Genomic DNA, 21,208 nt, shown 5'->3' with positions numbered 1-21,208 from the left:
CATTGTCTCCTGGTCATTGGAGGTGCACCCCTGAAGGCCCCCAGCATTCCCAGCAGTGCTGTAGCCTCAGGCTCTCTCATAGGACCATCAATTTGAGTGTCTGATAATCGTGGGGTAAGAGCCTGTGCCTCCTGAGGACAACTTTGTAGACACTCTCCCCTCCTTCCCCAAAAGGTTATCCACTCACCCTATCAACAAGACAGTATCAAGTATTTTCATGTCTTCTTGGCCAACTAAAGTAATAGTCAACTTATGATATCATACATTAGCTATGAATAGTTCTGGTGTCCTAATTCAAAGAGCTATTACTGTTACATAGCAACACTTTCACACAAACTTATTGCTAACAATTTATGCAGCTTTTGAAATGACAGTGGGGAAAGTCACAGTTAAACAGCTGTCATGCTGGAAGACAGGGTCTTTGTCTGTACCAGGTCAGTAAGTGGCTCCCGGTGAAGGATCAACATTGGGGGAAAGGGCAGTTGTCCATGAGAACACATGACATACAGAGAAAGTCTCATCTACTTGTGAGCATTTCAGGTTTTATTGATCAGACTCACTGTTTCTTCTTGCTGGATAAGGCTGCTAAAATTAGGGGATTTTTCAAAGGCAGCGACATCTCCACTGTGACAGAACAGATAACAGAGAAATAATTTTAGTTAGACACCTGTTTCTGAGACCAAGAATAGTTTCTTCTGCTGCATAGTTATTCGTACAGGGCTCAAGTTTTATTTCAAAATTCCCCTCTGTTTCTATCCACAAATGATTTCAATTTTGGAATATCACTTTTTTTGAAAGTTCATTGTTGTAACTAGGACAGCCATTTATTTCTATTAAAAGGGTCATTTTCTTCAGAGGCAAGTGTCTAATGTGATCATGAGTAGAGTTTATTCCTGTGAGAGGGGAAAAAAAACCCATCATGTAAATAAAGTCTCATACTTTCAGATATGGGGCTTTGAAAACAATAACCTCCTCCACATGGATGTTTGCAGGAGTTTGTCCTTCACAAAGCAAGGACATTGAGAATTCATTCGGAGATACAATCCCTATTCACCATGCCACTTGGCTCCATACATGATCATGGAGAAAGCTGTACATCACAGAGAGCAGATTCTTTTATTTCTGCTGTGTTCTTTATTCATTCTACATCTTAGTAATTGTTTTAATTGCTTGTTATTATTATTTATACAATGTGTATGCAATGTGGCACCTTTCCCCATTTAGTTAGTTGTGGGCATCTGAGAAATTGAGAGCTCAAAATCTCCCCTTTGCACAGGAAATATGCTTTCTCTGAATGCCAGGAAAGGGGGGTGGGGGATATTGCTCCATGCCCGTGCTGTTTTCAGGGCTGTCGCTGCTCTGTTGGCTTCAACATTGAGACCTTACAGCTCTGTGAAAACTCAGTAGACTCTGGAATGGATGCCAAAGGTCTACTGCACAGGAGTGATGTGGGACGCAGCCTGGTGAGCTCTCTTCCAGCTCCTTCCACTAGGAAAACTGTCTGGTATCATCAGATTAATGTTTGCAACTGACACTTCATCATAAAAGAAAGGACAGTTCGGTTGGGAGTGTGGCTTAGCAGTAGAGCACAAGGCTTGCAGATATGAGGCCTGGGTTCAAATGCAGGCACACACAAAAGTAGGTAAATAGATTTAGAGTCTGGATATCAATCAACTAGATGATCACTTTGTATCTTTCAGTAAGAGATGTTATCACAATGAAAAATGTGATGTTTTCCCTTCTCACCTCCTGCTCAAAGGCAGTAGGGTTTGGGGACATGGTATCTGATTCACGTAGAGGAATAAATTGGATGATACCTGCATTGATGGATGATACAAGCAGAGCCAAAGTTAAAGAATTAAAATGCCTTAAGAGTTCTATTTGTCATTTCTCAATCAGAACTCAGGGAAGCATGGACAAAAATGACATTTATACCTTTGCCACACAGATTCTGGGGATTATATAAATAAAACTTCAAACAATAAATAATGCCTAGAATGAATGAAGAACATATCAGAAATGTGAGCTCACTGATTAAAGGTTAATATAAATGAATTTAAATTAAAAAGGTAGTCATAATTTTTTCAGAGATGTTTTAAAAATGTCTTGTGAGATGTTTTTCAATTTAATTGAAAGGAAATCAATTTCTCTAAAATTCCACATTGTGTAAGTATTCTAAGTCTAGTATTTTTTAAAAAAATAATGTAAGACCATGGTATAAATATATTCACTTTCATTGACCCACCTATCTTTCCATTTTTCATTCATCCACTCACCTTGCCATCTGTCCATCTATCCATTCATTCATCCATCCATCTACTCACCCATCTCTCCACCCAATCACACATTTATCCACCCACTCATCAACCCACCTATCTATCCCTTTATCTATCCATCCACCCACCTATCCATCCACCCACCCACCCATCCATCAATTGACCCATCCATCCATTCACGCATCCATCCATTTTCCCATCCATCCATTCTCATCACTCATCAGTATTTACAGTGAGTCAGGTGTTATGATCATAGTTATGATCACATCATACAAGGCAAACATTCTCAAAGAATAGTTAAAGCTCATAGAGAAGAAAAGTGCTACACAAATAATTGTCAGTGGAGATAATGACAGTTAAAGTGCTAGGAAAACCCAGACTGGAGATCCATCCATCCTAGTATCTTATTACATGCCAACAAATCAGGATTTTGTGATCGGTTAACCAGTTTTGGCAGGTACTCATCACAGCACCACACTTGGACAGGCCTTGTCAAACTTCCCATAGTGACAATAATTTTCAGGAGACATTCCTTCTGATCCTCTAAATTTAGAAACTAAATCTAGTCATTGACTTAAAAGAACAATGAGGGAAACCCTACACCCAGTTGCTCACCTACCTGCCTCCAACCCTGGCAGTTTTAAAAACCAACTGACATGCTCTTAAATTATTTCAAAATTGGAAATTAAACACCCAAGCTTCTACTATCTTTTCTTAGCTGAATGTTTAATTCAATAACCATTAAAAGGAGGATTGTGCTACTCGGGGAAACTTGATAGTAGCATTCTCACCTTCTGGGGGGGGGGTGGTATTTTTGTAGCATTTAATTGGGGGGATTTTAGCTACTGAAACAACAATAACAGAAAAAAAAACTGTTAACCTTGTGGAGAGATTCTGTCATCTGTTTAAAAACAGTCCTAGCTCCACCCATCCAGTGACAGACAGCTTACTAGTTCTAAGGAATGAGAGGCTGTCTCTTCCCACCTTTGGCATGCCTTATGATTTAAGTCATGGCTCATAGCATGGGTCAACATGCAGGTTTAGTGAGATCCTACTTATTGAAAAAAAAATTACCTAGTTTTGAACATTAAATACAAGTAAAGACATGTGAAAATATGCATGAGTTAGAGGAGAATAGATGATGATAAGAGAACCAGCTGGAGAACCGCCCCATGCAAGAAGGGGTGGGGCAGGGCATGAAGGTCCAGGCAAGGACTTCAATAACCCAAAGATCTGGTGGACTTGGCTGAGTGATTACTAAAGCTAGGGACACCTCCCACCGCCCCCTCCCCGCACTGGGATCTACTACCCAGGATGATGGGAAGTGAGGGGGAGGCCAAAGCAACCTTAGAAGTGAGGTTTAAGATGGTTTCTCTCTAGGTGCCTCATATTCTGAGAGTCACTGCCCTATGTCATTTCCTGTGTGGTTCTCATTCAGGACTTCGAGATATATGTCATGTTGTGATTTAATGCACAGTTGAGGTTTCAGAAACACATATCAAACACCCAGAGCAGGCCATGATATGAAGGCAGGGCTTCCAGTTCAAATGGAAGCCTTATTTCACAGTTCTCACAGGCCAGAGATAGGTACTTGGTGCAGGGGAGATGATAGAAAAAAAGGCCTTAACTGAGGCTGCAGGAGGGAGACTAAGGTGATTCCGCCTGGTGAAGTCTGTGGGGTCCTTGCAATCTGCCCTTCTAGCTTTGGAGGGCCCAAGTTAGGTGGGGCCCAGGATGTCAGGATTTCACCCCTAGAGAAAAGGTCAAAGGGCCAAGAAGGGCAGGAAGGAGCAGCTGGGAATGGAGGAAGAGACAGATCATAAAACACAGAAGATTGAAATCCTCTCAGTGCCAGAAATTGGGCATCCTTGCCCAGTTCTGCCACTAATTTGATATGTGGCCGTAAGCCAGTACTGAAGCTTTGAGAACATCAATTTTCCATCCCTGTAAAGGAAGAGGCCAGAAACTGATACCTCCCAAGATTGTTTCCTATTTTCGAGCTTAAGACCTTTCCTGAATCTGAATCCAGGTCCTCCAGGGTCTGTATGATGATCAGAAGATTTTTTCTGAGCTTCCACAGGGAGACTGAAGGAAACTCTGTCTCTACTAGGGTCCTGAAAACTGCCCACTTTCCCTGTAGAGTGAACATGCTTTATTTTAATTAGTGTTTATGATCAATTTAGCTACAAAAGGGTTCAGCGTAAAGAGGACTGAGACATGACTATATGGCACACAGTGCTTCTCCCAGCCCTACCCCCACCTCATAAAACCTTTCAAATGAGTATTAGCTTAATATGCTTTTGGCATTTAACTTCCTTTTAGTCTAACTGCAATTTGCATTCACATTCTCTGGTTTTGACATCACTTGTCATTAATCTAGACTTTCATTTACATCATTTTGGCAATGTAATTTGCCCTCACAAATCGCTCTAACAGCAGTGAAATGATGTGAAGCAATTACAAAGGTAAGATGATAAAAAAATGTAATAAAACCTAATTCATGTACCATATCCATTGAGTGTCAGATTTCAGAGCAAAGGTGCTTCATCTTCCAATTATTAAAGAACCTAATTAAAATCTTACTCAAAGCACAAGAATTATTTTTTTTAGTTTTGTTTAGAAGAATACTCTTAATGACAGTTTTAGATATGAAGTTAAAAATAGTAAACACACATATTGAAGTGAAAACATATATCATCAAATTGCAAAATCATTTGGGGATCTACTACCCATCAGTGCTCAGGACTATGAGGTTATCAGGGGACTATGTAGAGCTACAATCCTAGATTCCCATGTGCAGAGCCTATGCTCCAGCCCATTGAGCCATCTAGACTGCTAAAGCATTTATTTAATATAGTCTTTCTTACACTAATCACTAAAATATACTAAGCACCACCAAGTACTTAGTTCTTCAACCTTCATTCTCACACTAACCATTAGGTAGGTTGATAATAATTATTATGCTCAATCACACATAGGTCAAAAAGAGACAATATTCTGAGATTGAAATCTGTCTGGGACTTCAGAGCCTCTTCTCAATGCTGACTCTGCTATTTTGACTTTTAAGTTCAGCATGGATGTGACAGAAAAAAACAGCACTCCCAAAGAAGACAAATGAAGATCAAGCTTTTGAAACTTAAAATGGAAAAGAGCAATTTCTGAAATTGGTTTGCTGGGAACTGTGGGTTCATTTTTTTCCTCATGAAATAGGTAGGTAGATTGGTGGTATTGGTTGTAGGGGTGGATTGGTGGCTGGGAATGAAGTCTCAGAAAGTAATAAAACCAAGATGGGTTTCAGTCATACAATGTTCCAACACCCATCTCTCCACCAGTGTACATTTCCTACCACCAATGCCCCAGTATCGCTCCCACCATCCTATCTTCCCAGTCTGCCTGGGGAGGCACTATGGCAGGCACTTTTCTTCTTTGTCTTTCTCTACTTTTGGGCATTATGGTTTCCAGTACAGATAATGAGAGGCCATCGTGTTTGGTCTTGTACCCACAAATCTGATCATGAAAGCTCTCTATGTATCTCATGGTGATTCAATTAAAAAATATTATTGAACCCTAAAAAAAAAAGATAGGATTGAAAGAAGTCACTTTGTCACTAGCCCTAAAGTACCAAAAATGCATTAGGGCTGGACCCACATTGTGGACAAGTGTACTGAGGTCCAGTTAGGCTCTAACTGAGCCAGCACTAATCCAGGAAGGCTGAGCCTTCTCAGCAGAAGACAAATTCTAGAAGGAGCAAAGGGTTGTGATAAGGACATGAAGGTGGAAGTTCAAACAAAGCTCTTTCCCCTGGCAACTCTATAGAAACAGAATCTTATGTCCATAGAAAGACAGTCTTAGGAGGGGGCAGTTTGGAAGAAAACCAATAAAACCAACTCCACTGAGACAAATGGCTTGGGCACACCCATCTTGGGTGGGTGTCCCATGCCTCTCTACTTGAGTGGCATAAGCACTCTTGGCTGTCCCCCTGGAGAAGCCAGCTCTCTAACACATTACTCTTGCCTTCCTATCATCTCTAAATAGAACAGCTTTGATTCACTATTCATTTCCTCCTGAAATTCTTTTTTTTTTTCTTTTGTGAAGGAAGGTGATAAACCTGTGAAGAACCTGGGTACGATTGAGAATGGACTCTCTTCCTGCAAAAAAGCAATTCCTCACTCCAGCCGGGGTTCAAAAGTTCTCCAAGAAATCTGGTCACAGACTGTAATCCCATGCTGGGCAGAACAAATGGAACCCAGGTGCATTTGGACAACAGTCTCATGGGGCCAGTGAGCCATGAGGTCTGTGTCAGGCAGGTGTTCATCACAGGCTCTCATAAGTCCTAGATTTCCTCGGCATGTCCCTGAGTGAGTGAGGTGGTGAGAGAGGGAAGCGGTAGATGTCTATCCCAAGACAGCCACTTCACATAAGCCACCTGCTACATCATTAAGGATAGCTGCTTTTAAACTACTTAACTGTATCCAAACCCAGGAGATTTTATGAGCCCTGTCATCATGAAATGATGACCTAGGAACAGCTTTGGAAGTGTTGAAAAGTGAACTCATTCATGTTGACCTCCTTGAGGCAAAACCCAGTGAGCAGTAGGCAGCCAATTCCCACAAGCAGTGGGCAGCAGCAGTGTGGTGGTGGGGAGCCCCGAGAGGTGGACTTGGATGAGCGAGTCCAGGGTCAGCATGCTTAGGAGCATTAAAAACCTTCCCCTAGTGAGGGTGCAGTGATATGGGGTGATTCTCTGTGTGCACATTTTTGGGGCTGCAAGATAACAACCAAGACAGAACAAGACAGAACTTGTTTTCTAACCTAACAAGTTCCAACCAGCCTTGAAAAACCATAGGTGGACAGGATCCCAAAACGGGTTGCAACTTGGGCATCTTCTTAGTAGCCCAGAGGCCCTCTAGGATCCTGGGAGGCCTTTTGGGGTACAGGAGGCTCTGTGTCTGCAGTGGTCCATAGGGAGAGAAAGACACCTATGGCTGCAGGGGCTGCTAGGAAGCAGGGGTGTTTTTTCTGTGACTTGAGGGCTTGTGGGGCTGCTGCAACCCCAGTTCCTCCAGGGGTTGCAGGCTGGAAGATGAACCCTGTGCCTTCCTACTTTGTTGGCACCAGACTGAGCAGCTCAGGAACTGGCAAAGGAACAAAGGAATGGAAGAACAAAGGCAGGGACCAGGGAAGGCAGTTAGAGAAGCGTTTAAAAGGCTTTTAATATGCTAAGTTGGAAAAGCTGAATATGTGAATATGTGTGGGGGGATGATGGCAAGGGTTAGTTTCCACATATTCTGAAATGTGAGACTGCAGCTGACTTCAGATTCATTTAAGGAGGAAAATGACAAAGAAGCTGCACTTGAAACAGTTTAACCAAGGATCTGGTAGAGAATAAAAGTGAGTCAAACAGAGCTATTTCTCTAAGTATGACCCCCCCCCCACACACAACACACACACAGATACACATATGCACATATCACATATAAATGCACAAACACAACACACACAGACTTATACATTTGTACTCATATACACACATCACATACTCAACATACACATACTCAACTGACATACAAACACATATAGTCACACAATACACACATATATACACATCACATAAATACACATAAACAAAGCATTTTATACTGCGCTTTATACTTTAGTCTCAATTGTTGCAAGCAAATTTGCAATCTGGGTCAGCAGCGACACCATATCCAACTCTGTCTGGTTGTTGGCTGAAGAAGACTGGAATCCAGAGGCCAAATTTACTCTAAAATCATGTTCCCTGTTCCCCTGGAGTGACGAGCAGGAGGGGAATGTTCTGGATTTTGGGAGGGCTGGGGTTGGGGGGGGGGTCTTTTGCATAAGGAACACATTGCATATGAAGTCATTTTCCTTAACAGACGTTAGTATTTCCCTTGTTTTAGAAGCCAAGCCTTGTTCTCTCCTTGGAACAGAAGCTTCCCACACTCAGCACACCGCAGTCCTGCCGTACTACTGATTGTGCCCCTGCCATGTCACGGCCCCACGGCAGCAAGGAGTTACTCCAGCTACAGGATCGGATCGAGGTACATCTCTCTGAGATACAGGGGAGCAGATAGTGGCAAACAGGCCTCAGGCCACACAACTGCATCACTTTGTCACAGCACACTTGGGGCACTGTGTTCCATGTCTTTGTGGGAAATCCTGGGGCTCCTCCCTTTGCAGGGCTGTACTCACATCCAGAGAGGCCCCAGGCAACTAATTGGCCATGCATGGTAGAGTCAGACCCTGAGAAAGAGCTGGTGAAGGCACTTTGTGGGACCCCTGAAAATGAGTGAGAACTAGATTGCTTCTTCACCCCTGCAAGGAGCCTCATTTGGATTCCTGAGAAAACTTGCAAGCAAGTTGCTGCCAACCAGCAAACTTTTGAGGGCAACCATCTGCCTGCAGCCCATACATTGAGTGGTCAACATCTAGCATAGGTGCCTTAGCAACATTGTATGCACTGCCCTGGCTGTGTGCAGCTTCTGAGCCCAGGCTCAGGTTTTCTGGGGATGTTCAATGAATTGCCAGATTGCACAGCTGCCTTCAAATGCTGCCATTATGCTGAAACCCTGACCATGACCAGAGAGCTTTGAAATTGTTAAGGCACTTGCCTTGCATGCAGTTGCCTTTGGTTCATCAACAGCATCACAAGGGCCCTCCCCTGAATCACACCAGGACTGACCTCAGGGTCATAATCAGAAGTGATCCCTGAGAAAAGCCAGGTGTGAACCCCTAAACTAAAGCAGAAAATCAATCCCTGACTTTGTTCCCTCTGGGTATCAGCCACAGCACGTTGCTGAATCCCTTGTACTCAAGTATAAGTTCCCTTCCCCATCCCCCACCCTCATTCCCCGCCACCCCCCCCCAAAAAAAAACTTTGGTTAAAAAAGAATTCTGGTCTCTCAAAAGTTTCTGCTTTCTCAGAGCAAAGCAGTCTTGATGTCTGGAACATCCTATCTTGTTTTTACCTGTAGGGCTAGCATTTTTATTGAGTTGACTGCACATTCACTGCAGTTGTAAGGTCCCTTTTATGCTCTATGCAACTTCCCCAAGTTTCTAAAATGCAAAACTATAGCACAGAGAAGATACAGACATTGATGAAATTCACCAATCCTAGTGAAATTCTGCAGTTTTACTTAAACTCGTGTCGGTGCTATTTCAGTTGTATTCAATTTTATTGCATATTGAAGTATGTGTCTCCAACAAAGGCAACATACAGGACATTCTCAAACTCACAAGGATGCCTCATCTTGCCTCTCTACAACATCGTCCATCTCTTACTCCCACTTTCCCCAGCCCCTTACCCTGGCCACCACTAATAACCTCATTTTAACACTGGTTTCATTTCAAAAACTCTTCTAAGTGGAATTATACAATTATGGAATCTTCTGAGACTGGAATATGATTTCTCGGGACCCACACAGGCTGTTGCACTGAGAGTTGGAATCATGTCCTATGTAGTCTTCCGAGGCTGGAGTTTCCACTTGGTGGATTCCCTGAAACCCACACAGGCTTATCACACTGATAGCTGCCACTTTAACTATTGAGGGATACCCTACCTCCCAGTTGGATGGGCTGTTCACTCATAAAGGATGTCAGAGCTGATCCAGTGTTTGGCATCTATAAAGGAAGCTACTGTGAATGACTATGTCCACAGGCTTTTGTGTGAATGCAGTTTTCTTTTCTTTGGAAAGAATGTCCCAGCAGAACATTCCAGAACATGCAGTTGCTGGTAAATGTATGCTTCATGATCATAAGCAGTGGTCCAATGATCATCCAGAGTTCTTGGCCTATTTTCCTTCCCACCAGCAATGTTTCTCTGATCCCATTTCCCTGCATCCGGACCAATATCTCACAATGTTGCTATTTTGTGCTTTCTTAGAGTTATTTGTGCTTTCTTTGAGTTATTTGCCATTTTCACATTCTCTTCAGTGAGATGTAAGTTTGTGTATTTTGTCCATTTTGTAATCAGGATTTTTTTCAAACCAGTGAGCATTGCAAGTCCTTTATATGTTCTAGAAACTAGTATATATATAGATATATAGGGATATGCAACATGAGGTTTACGAATTAATCTACCAGTATTCTACAGTTCATCTTTGCATGCTATTAACTATGTGTTCCATAGGAAAAGTTTTTATTTTCATGAAGTCCAAGATATTTGGGTCGTGACCTTTCATGGGTCTTGGTTTTGGTGTCAAGTCTAATACATATACACACAAAATGTAATATATATATATGTATATATATATATATATATATATGCCTAGATATAGGTCCCAAGATTTTCCCCATTTTTTTGAATTTTAATATGCTTAGGTTTAAAGCCCGTGACTTGTTTTGAGTTAATTTTTTATATACACACTACGTTTTATGGAAAAATTACCTCCAGCCACAGCTGTTTTTGCTACAATACTTCATCATGGATCTCTTGCAACTAATTAATTTTAAAAATATTGAAGTAATAATTGAAGTAACACTGATTTTTAAAATTATGTAGGTCCAGGTATTTAGTTTTATAAGTCAATACTTGCATATGAGTTAATTTTGTGTAACTTGTGAAGTGTGCTTGTCAAACTCATTTTTTTGTCCATGTAAGAATGTGGTGGGTCCAGCACCATCTTCTGTGCTGGCCCCTGGGAAGAAGCTGAGATGGCAGCAGGGGAACAGGCCCTCTCTTTTATTATTTTTATACCTCTGTGAAGAAATTTAGTTGTACATATTGACTGAATACATTGCTGAGTTCTCTTCTCAGTTTCATCGATCTACTTGTCTATGCCTCTACTCAGACCACACTGTCTTATTGTCCTTGCATTGTCAACCTGACCACCACCTACAAAGTTTCTTTCCACTTGCTCTGGTTTGCTCAGGTTCTTTGTGATGTTTTTTAAGGACTTGCCTTTACAGATAACTTTTAGAATAAGCTTGTCTGTGACTACAAAAAGAAAACAAAAACAAAAACAACCCCCAAACCAAAAAACCCAATAATTCAAAACTCCAAAACCACTTGCTGGGATTTTATTTTAGCAACTTCATTGGAAAATTATTCACATGCACTCCAGTTTGCCCTTGGAAAGAGTGAAGGAATGCAGTTCAGGGCCAGGAGATGTGCCTCTGATCAGGCACCCTCCTTAAAGGATAGGGGTACAAACACTCAATGAGGCCAAGCAGCACTGACTCTGGGATCACAGGACCACAACAGTAAGGATGAGCTCTCCTAGGGCCCCACAGCCAACACCGCAAACAAGTGTGTGACCCTGATGATCATAACAGCAAAGGAAAGAGAAGGTTTAAAAAAATTTGAGATGCAGACACACAAACGAATCTCAGACCCTAGCAACTTGCTGCAGAGATGGCTGTGGACTTTGCAATGGGCCATTTTCACCAGGGCAGTCCAGTTGGGGGCACATGCCATCCCTCCGCCTGCCCTCTAGGATTCCCGAGAGCCGCCATCTTCTAGGCCTCAGCAAATAGCTCCAGGTACAAGTGGCGGTGGCAGGAAATGCCAGGCCTCACAGGACAGGGGAGGAGTCTGACCTTCTTCCCCTCCCTCACCCCCCACTTCCCCCACTCCCCCACCCTCGCCCCATGGGATTCTGAGAATATGCCCACACCTGCCACCATCTACTTAAGTTCCCACACAGCCATGATCCAGAGACACACAAACGAATCTTAGATCCAAGCAACTTGCTGCAGCGATCTCTCCAGAACCTAATTATTAAAATTTTAGAATCTTTAGAGTGCCTGGCCACTCTCGAGACCACCAAACATTATATTGTATCCATAACAAGCAATACAAAGCACATTGTCTAGCATTGCATTCTCGGCAGGTGTACGTGTTGGTGGGACTGGGCTCAAATATCGAAGGTAACTGAAGTAGAGAGAATATTCTGCAATTTGTCTGTCACACAGGCAGGGGTAGGTGTGGAAGGGTTGGGGGAGAATACTGGGGGACTTTGGTGGTAGAAAACGTGCACTGGTGAAGGGATGGGTATTTGATGATTGTATGATCGATGCTCAAACATGAAAGCTCTGTTACTGCACCTCACAGTGAATCAATAAAAAGGGGGTGGGGGGAAATTGAGATGCAGTTCAGGGTTTGCTTTGTCTAGGCCTAGCAATACGCAGTTGTGCAATGCAGAGATTATAGAGCTGGCCTGAGACTGTGATCCTCAGAAAGGCCTGTTGGCAAGGCTGTACCTAGGCTAGCTTCTGGAAACTTTATTTCCAGTGTGTTCACAGTTGAGAGCTTGAGAGATAAGCACAGTTAATGGATAAGAGCGGTTCCCTGTGCTGGACCATTTGTATGAACACTATAGCTTATGTCTAATAGTCTGCTTTCTTTCAGGGGAAGATATAGTGTGGGTGTTGGTCACAACTCCTCCACCAAAAAAAATCTTGGGTGCTGAGTCTCTAGTGAGCAGTCTACACACTGTGGTCCCTCTGTTGGCAGAAGTGGGGAGGGCACATGCTCTGACCCCTGTACTGAGAATGTCAGGAGCTGGCCTGGGTTTTCCTCCAGACTCGCCTCCTTTTCTCAGCTTTCCTGATAGTCACTGGACCTGCAAGACATCTTGGTTGAGAGCACAGACATGTTACTTGAGTCAGTCTGGCTTATCTAGCCTACTGAGGCTCCCAGTCTGAAGGGCTGTGGGAGGCTCTCCTGGGGGTGTTTCCAACTGTCTGGGGTAGGGAGGGGAGCTTGAGGGAGGAACCAGTGGGGCAACAAAGAGGCTTTTTGGATGCTGCCACTGGCTGCAGCTGGGTCTACCTCTGAATCTGCAGTGTCTATTGATGTAAAGGGGTTGGGGGTTCCCTGCTTGCTTATTTTTGTGCTACTACCTATTGCTCCCCCTTGCCTGACATTGTTAGAGAAATCCCAAAAAGAACAGATGAGTCTGTTTGGGTCAACAGAAGCAAGCAGGTGGGGTTGAGGTGTCACACAGGTCAGGGTTGGGGATGTAGGGAACTCGCTATGGTTCTGAGTGCATGTCCTGAGTTCCCAAATCAACTCTGTCTCTTTCCATCATCTTGAAGTGTTCCTAGATTTGTCTCCTGACATCTTTCCAGGCTTTGTCTGGGTGCTGAAGCAGGGGTAGAGAGAAATGTGTTTATGCTATATTATCCCAACAACCCTACTTTAATTCTCCATATTGGACTCATTAGGCACCATCATATATGAATTGATCCCTTCGCTAGTATCCCTGGTTCATGATGCACATATGATTTGCTCTGCAACAAAAGAACTGAGGTAGCCCAGATGATGTAAAGAGAATAAGGGGCAATCAAGCCACTTTTCCTTGAACCTGCTCTCGAGGACAAATACATGCCCTAGAAAATAGTCATTAGGCAATGACTTAGAGACTCTATGAGCTGGAAAGAGCAAGGGATGGAGAAGGGCAATGTTGGGTGTCCCCTGAGTTTCCTTTGTCTTTATCTGTACTATCTGAGTGCTAAGCCCTGGGGAATCTTGAAACCCAGAACTGTCCACAGATGCAGGTATGACTCAAGAAGCCTCTCAAGCCTAGAGACTAGGAAAGTTACTAGGAATTCCAGCAGGGCCCGAGAGGGTTGGACCCTACCTTATAATGGGGTGTAGTGGGGAGTACAGGTTGGCAAGCACAATGCTCATAGCCACAGACTCATGTTGTTGAGCTGAGCCCTTCCCCTCTCCACACACAGGCACTGCCAGGCAGCCTCACCCACCTGCACTGACAGTGCTAGTCAGCACTGCAGCTACAGACAGCAACATTCTGTCTGGGCAGTGGTGCCAGCAGAATCTGCTGAGGCCCTGCCTGGGATGGAGAGGCCCACGCCCAGTCTCTGGCTATCCTTTCCCTACCTCGCCCCTAGAAAGTGGCTCAGAGATCACCCAGCAGCCCAGAAACATGGGTCTAACCCTGACAGGTCACACCACGAATGACTTGGTGTGTCCAGAGAATGTCCAGAGAATAAAGCAGGTCGGACTAGCTCAGACTCGGAGAATGAAACTGTCATGGGAACTGCACTCACAAAATGAGGCCAGGAGCTCAGCCAGAGCTTATTCGGGAGACTGTACTCATCCTAACTGAAATGCCAAGGATAGTGTAGAAAATCATGTGATACAAGAGTCAGGTGGGCCCAAATTTGAATGGAAAAAGAATCAGTTTTTGCCAGTGTTGAGATGAATCAGACAGTGGGATGATCTGAGAAAGGATTTTAAGCAGACATTATAAAGGTGCTCCAATAAGCAGTTATGAATTCTCTTGAAACAAATAGAAAAATAGAGATCCCTTCCCCAAAAATAAATAGTCATACAAAAAAATTCAATGGAAAGTATACAGCTAAAAATACAAAAATCTTAACAGAAATAAAAAGCATACATAATATCATGAAACAATCATTCAAGTATGATAAAATGAATATATCATGCCAAGAACAATCTGCTTCAGAAGTTTATTAAGTGTTTACCATGAGCCAGATACAGTTTCAAGTGTTTGCCTTGTAGCAATGCACTTTCCAAAGGCCCAGTGAAATTGATATCATCACCCTTGCTCAGTGGATGGCAAAGGCATAAATAGTGGCTGGGAGACCTGGGTGGGTGAGCGCAGTGCTTATTGACACTGCCTGGAGAGTCACGTAGCCAGTGGACAATAAAGTCTGTTCCATTGAAACCCATGAATTATGGCACTGAGCATGAAGGAATGCAATCTATTAATGGTTCAACTCTGGGTTTCTTTTTTTTCTTTTTTCTTTTTTCTTTTTTTTATGCACAAAAGCCTCCTCACTGTCTCTGCCTGCTGTCTTCAGACCACTCAGCAAAACGAAAGTCAGGGCCAGGGATGGGGCTCAAGTAGCAAAGGCATACCTCACACGTGCAAGAAAGACCCCATGACCCTCACCCAACCTTTGCCCCCTCTCTGCTGTAGCCTTTTGCGGTTCTCCAGCTCTGCCAGGTTGTGGATCCTCCTCCCCAAATAAAGAAGACACAAATCAGAGCTTACTCCTGCTCCAGAATCAGAAATACATGGTCCCTTTTTACTAAGACAGCCAGGGCCTTCAGGTTCCCCCATACCTACTCTCCATCATTCTCCAACCACTTTGCACTCGGCTCTATCTTGGGTCTCTCTTTGCACTTTGCAGACTTTGCACTTGGCCCTATCTTGAGTCCATCACACTTGCTCTTTACCTCTGCAGAGCTGACCCAGAGCTCTCTACCAGGCTTTTTTTCCCCCTTTGACTTCATTTCAGCTAAAATGGTCCTACTTAGAGAAACCTGCCTTTAACTATTTTCTTGCCTCCAGATCAAGCTTCTTTTTGTCTTCCTCCCCCAACAAACTAGATAAGAGCAGAGGCCTTGTTTATCTCATTGGCTGCTTTATCTCTGGCAGCAAGGGCAGAGCCTGAATTATTTTTGCTGAATATTTGCTGAATGAACAAACAACTGAACGAAGGCTGTTGAGAAATCTGCATGACCTGAACCCATGAGAGTTGGTGTTTTTCTTTTGAGGCTCTTTCTTGTGACTTTCCCATTGTTGTGCCATTGCTAAAACCCAGGTTCACACACTTGGAAGACCTCATGTGTGTTTTGGGGGGCTGCCATGTTGCACAAGATGGCTGTGCTGCAGGGTTTGCACTGGCATGTGACTGTGCCAGAGATAGAACCCAGGGCAGGCTCCTCCACACATACTTTTGTTGGTTTGCATGTTTTGTTCTGAGCCACCCCCACATGGAACTCAGGGACTACTCCCGGCCAGGTACTTGGGGTCACTCCCATTGGTGTTCAAACAGTGCCAGAAATCACTCTAGTTTTTGAGAGGAATTTGTCACAGTTTCCTTATATGAAAAAATAGAGGCCATGGTCACCAATTTACTGATTATTAATAAAAGGCTCACATTTACTGTATTTCTGCTTTCTAAAATCTAGAAATTCTTGAATTGTAGCATCAGTCAAAAAGTTCCTTTTTAACCTTTAATGCTAAAAAAAATCTTAATAGGTCAAGACTTCAAGGATCAAATCTGTGAAAAGCACAGATAATGTGAAAAGGGTCAGCAAGTACCTATGTCCTGAACAAGTTAGTGTCATTTTTGTCCTTATCTTTGTCCCCTGGTAGCCTTTCTCTTTCCTTACTGGAGTTTTCTCCCCAGCAAAGACCAGTTCTAGCCTCTCTCTCTCTCTCTCTCTCTCTCTCTCTCTCTCTCTCTCTCTCTGTGTGTCTCTTTCTGTCTCTGTCTCTCTCTGTCTCTGTCTCTATCTCTGTCTCTCTCTCCTCCTCGTCCCCCTTCTCTGTGAGATCAGCCTCACCATACCAGTGTCCGGCTCTCCAGCTAAGGGCCAGCCTTGCCAGCTATTGGCCTGTCTGCTGGGGCATCTGCAGCAAACAAAGAAATGTCCCATCTGGACCCAGCCTAGGAGGGTACTGTCAGCACTGAGAGCCAGAGGGAGGCCCCAGGCACGCTTTAACCATGACTGAAATCAGTTTCTCATGGTCTCCTTCCCTTCCCTTAGCTGCTCTGTTGTTGATGCAATTTTTCCATTTTAGTGACTCAGGAATGAATACGAGATTTGAGGGAAGAGCTAATTTGAAACAGACCCCACTGACCTGAGTTGAGGTTGAGTTTGAGGATTCAGTGGGACAAATTTGGCTGAGTCATCTCTGCTCCCTGTTGTGAACACTGACTCACATCACCCCAGAGCCCTCCTCCACAAGGGCTTCCAGACCTGCTTCCCCTTTGGTTCGGGTATGAGCAGAATGCCAGTAGCAGCCTCAGAGCCAGCTCTGGATTATTCATCTTCTAAAGGCCTAAGATGAGTTGCCCATTCTTCAATAGCAAGGTCAGAGCCTACTCTGTGTTTCAGGCCAAACACGGGTAATAGATACGACCAAAGCCCTCACATGGCTCCTCTCCATGTGAAGATTTTCATGCCAAAACTCCCTAACAGTCAAAAAGGACTTCAAAAGACCTATAGACACCCCACTCCCCAATCAAGGCCTTTTGAACTCATATTCCAGGCTGTCTGTAAAGCAGTCCCTGAGCAGAAGTCTCTGCCTTCTCTTTCCTTTGTTTCTTGCTCATATTCCTTCATGTGGCAAGCTCCCCGTGGCATATTCTATATGCCAAAGACAGTAACAGTAACGTGCCTCATTCCCCTGACCCTGAAAGAGCCTCCAATATGGCACTGTTGGACAAGTTAGGAAAGGCTGCTAAAATCTCAGGGCTGATACGAATGGAGACATTACTGCCGCCCGCGTGAGCAAATTGATGAACAGCGGGATGACAGTGATACAGGGATTCCTCCATAAATCTGGTTATCCTCTCTACTACACTGTTGTCATCTCCCACATCTCTCCCTCCTAATTCAGCTCAGAGCATTCTTTTATAGATCTTTCCATGGATCTTGGTCAAAGACAGGTACTATTCACCATCTCTACTTATCTCTGGAGCCTTTTGAACATGTCTGACACCAACTCATAACAGGTAATATCTATTTAAATTGCATATAGCTCCCATATTAACCATTAATATGAGGGTCCATGTCTTGTCTACATTGGAAGCTTCTCATGACTCCATCTTGGCAGACACCTTACACAGAGGGTGTCTTTTATAAGGGGTGACTAGAATAACATGAATAAATGGAGGAAGAACCAATCACAAAAGCTGATATGACTAGAGATGATCTCAACGCGCAGGTAGTCTCTGACGCAGCTCCAGAGGGAAGGCATAGGATCCAGGAAGTGTAATTAGACAGAAAAATGAATAGCATCCCAGGAAAGTAGGATGGTGAGAGCAAAGGCTTTGTTAGAGAAACAAACATAGCTGAAGTGGATAGCTGGAGAGAACTGGGCTGCAAGGCTGGAAAGGAAAGAAGAAACATTCCCTTGATCAATTTTGGGGAGGAGAATAATCACTTGAGTGTTTCAAACCTCCTAGATAATGAAAATGCAAACTTTTGCAAAGATGAATCTGGTTGTCTGTGTTAAGTGAGGGGGAGGGAGGGCACAGAGGAACCAAGAGAGTATCTGAATGGAAGATGTTCAGGGCTTAAAGGAAATACCAACAATTCCAAAGGGTGAGCTAGGGGAACAGAAGAGAAAGAGTTAACAAGATTCTGTGACCAAGGGAGTCAGTATGACTTTGGGGCAGGGCTTTGTGTAGATTTTAATCTCTTGGTTACAGAGATTGACATGAGGAAGTTAACAGGCAGAGATGATTTAAAGGAAGATTGTGAATTTAGATTTCCACAACTAAGGATAGGGCAGCAGTGGGTCATCTAACAGGAAGTGCCCAATAGATAGTCAGAGAGGGATGCCTCATGAGAGAGAGATAAGGACCAGCGGGAAATGATTTGGAGGAAGAGTCATTCACTGGAAAGAGTGATAGTTGAAAGATTACACACACACACACACACACACACACACACAAAAGAAAGAAAAAAAAGAGAATGCGGTATCTTGAGCCCAAAAAGAAGTAGGGAAACCACCATTGATTACCCAGGGTCAGATTAGAGAAAAATGCCTGTACCTAATGGGGAGTAGAGAGATTGGGAGAAAAGGAGAGTAACTATGGGGAAGAATTTGGATGATTCATTGTCCCAAAAACTAATGAGAGTTCAAGAAATAATTGATCAATTGTGTCAAATTTTGCAGAGGGGTTGAGAATGGAGATTCACTCTATAGAAAGTGGCTTTTTCAATTGATATGCTGAGCAAAATGAAAAGTAGCCAGGAAAATGGACCTAAAATGCATTGCTTTGACATGAGCTTGAATTTCTATGCATATCAAGAGTATGTTTTCATCTTTATGAAGGATTAATGGCAGAAAAGCAAAAGCAAAAGCAAAAAAAAAGTTAGAGTCAACTAAAATATGAGTAGTTCTAAGACTAATTAGGCTGTGACCTATGACCACAATACCAAAAAGTTATACACTAACCTGTGATACTGTTTTTCACCCAGAAGGTAGCAATACTGGTCATAGAAGAATGAACTCCTCTTGATGCATATTCCATCATAATGATATCTGAAAAACAGAAGATGCCATAAAGATTATGCCAAACCACTGACACACTTTCAGAAAGACACAAAACAGACTGTTCATGAAGACTTGGCATTCTCAGGAATGACTCCAGTAGCAAAGCTGGTATTTCCTACACATCAGCCTACACATTAGCATAGTGTTTCCTAAGCATCAGCCTTTAATTGGCCTGTCAGTGCCCTACTTTGATTTCCCAATGTATGGCACACATCTGAGAGAGAGAGGTTGGAGAAGAAAAAAAAAGTTCATCACCTTTTTTTAAAAAAAAAAATGTAGGAGTACTGCTATTTATTCAGTCACTAATTAAGCTGACTGAAGCAGGCATGAACTCCACGTTACTTTTTTCTTTTTTCTTTTTTGCTTTTTGGATCACACCTGGCAATGCACAGTGGTTACTCCTGGCTCTGCACTCAGGAATTACTCCTGGAGATGCTCAGGGGACCACATGGGATGCTGGGAATCGAACCTGGGTGAGCTGTGTGCAAGGCAAATGCCCTGCCCGCTGCGCTATCACTCCAGCTCCTCCATATTACTTTATTTGTTTTTTTATTTTATTTTTGCTTTTTGGGTCACACCTGGCGATGCACAGGGATTATTCCTGGCTCTGCACTCAGGAGTTATTCCTGGCGGTGCTCAGGGGACCATATGGGATGCTGGGAATCGAACCCGGGTCGGCCGTGTACAAGGCAAACGCCCTACCTGCTGTGCTATTGCTCCAGCCCTATTACTTTATTTTTTAAAACAATTATTGAATATCCATGTGATAGACTATACAAAGTTGCTCTTGGTTGGCCTTCCATCATACAGTGATCCAACACCCATCCCTCCACCAGTGTACATTTTCCACCACCAATGTCCCCTATTTCCCTCCCACCATCCCTTAATACCCCACCACATTCTCCCAGTCTCCCTCTATTTTTGTGCATTATGATTTGCCATAAAGGTATTAAAAGGTCATCATGTTTGCTGAGGGCATTCAATATTTTTATCAGAATGGTAAGACTGGAGTAGCTTTTTAACTGGGTGTCAGCTTTGGGGTGTGGTTGTGACTGCTGAGGCTTCTGAAAGTTCAGGGAGGTAGGGAGAGGTAGACCATCCTGACCTCGAGAAAGCCTGGAGATTTCAGTCACAAAACCAGCATATGGGAATTTTCAACAGATTATATCTCAGTGAGGTGTGTCCTGAGACGGTGGAGTCAGGCCAGGGGCATGGTGGCGATTTTGGACTGTGGAAGCAAGCAGCTGACAGGGGGTCTGCTTGGGTAGGCACTAAGCTAACCTACCCCCTTCCGGTTTACCCCAGTCTGCTCTGCCTTGCACAGCTTTTGATTTCTTTGCAAGACTTATTTATGGGCCTCTGAAGCAAGGCCAAAAAATGAGCTTGTATAGTTGAACCACAGGTGGTTTATGGGTGTGATTCTCCATATACTTAACTTTTGGCCATTTAATTTCTCAGAAAATTTGGTCCCAAGCTTTTTGGATCTGGCCAGAGGCACAGTAGCAATTTTGGGGGTGTCAGGAAGCCTGAAGACACCATCAGGCTGCTGAGGCACTCACCCCAGAGGTATAAGTTGACCTGCTGGTGGCACTGTACCCATGAGTGGCCACCTTTAAATAAAGTGAAATCCAGGCTCAGGCCTCAGAACTCCAACAGTGATGTTTGGGCCTGCTCTGAAGCCTAGAACTCTGCAGCTGCGCCTGGTAAGCTGCAGCGACTGGTCTAGGCTCAGAGAAGCAGAACAAAACATTTTCAAATGAATTCTTGGCCCATGTTTAGCTTGGCAAGCACCTCCTTCATGGGTGGTGGCGGACCCCTTTGCAAACTTGGCTTCCCTCCCTTCACACTGACTTCCTGGCTCACTGACTTCTCCAGACTTTCCTTGATTTAAAACAAACAACA

The 21,208-nt window shown here is 43.6% G+C and overlaps 1 protein-coding gene across 3 annotated transcripts in view; it reads right to left on the bottom strand.

The window, feature by feature from the left end:
- RFX8 (regulatory factor X8) overlaps positions 1–21,208 on the bottom strand; it is a 74,711-nt gene that overhangs the window by 34,344 nt on the left and 19,159 nt on the right. For 2 of the 3 annotated variants that reach the window (XM_056128386.1, XM_056128394.1), the window contains exons 4-5: positions 19,208–19,294; positions 561–624 (exon numbers count right to left, since the gene is read on the bottom strand). The exons of the other annotated variant lie outside the window; for it this stretch is intronic. In XM_056128386.1, the coding sequence (XP_055984361.1) occupies positions 561–624; positions 19,208–19,294 (151 nt within the window). The remainder of the gene's footprint in view (positions 1–560; positions 625–19,207; positions 19,295–21,208) is intronic. 3 annotated transcript variants of the gene reach the window in all.

The sequence above is a fragment of the Sorex fumeus genome, unplaced genomic scaffold (assembly GCF_029834395.1).
Source record: "Sorex fumeus unplaced genomic scaffold, SorFum_2.1 ptg000006l, whole genome shotgun sequence".
NCBI lineage: Eukaryota > Metazoa > Chordata > Mammalia > Eulipotyphla > Soricidae > Sorex > Sorex fumeus.
The sequence above is the reverse complement of the archived record's forward strand: the minus strand, read 5'-3'. Positions and strand labels throughout refer to the sequence as shown.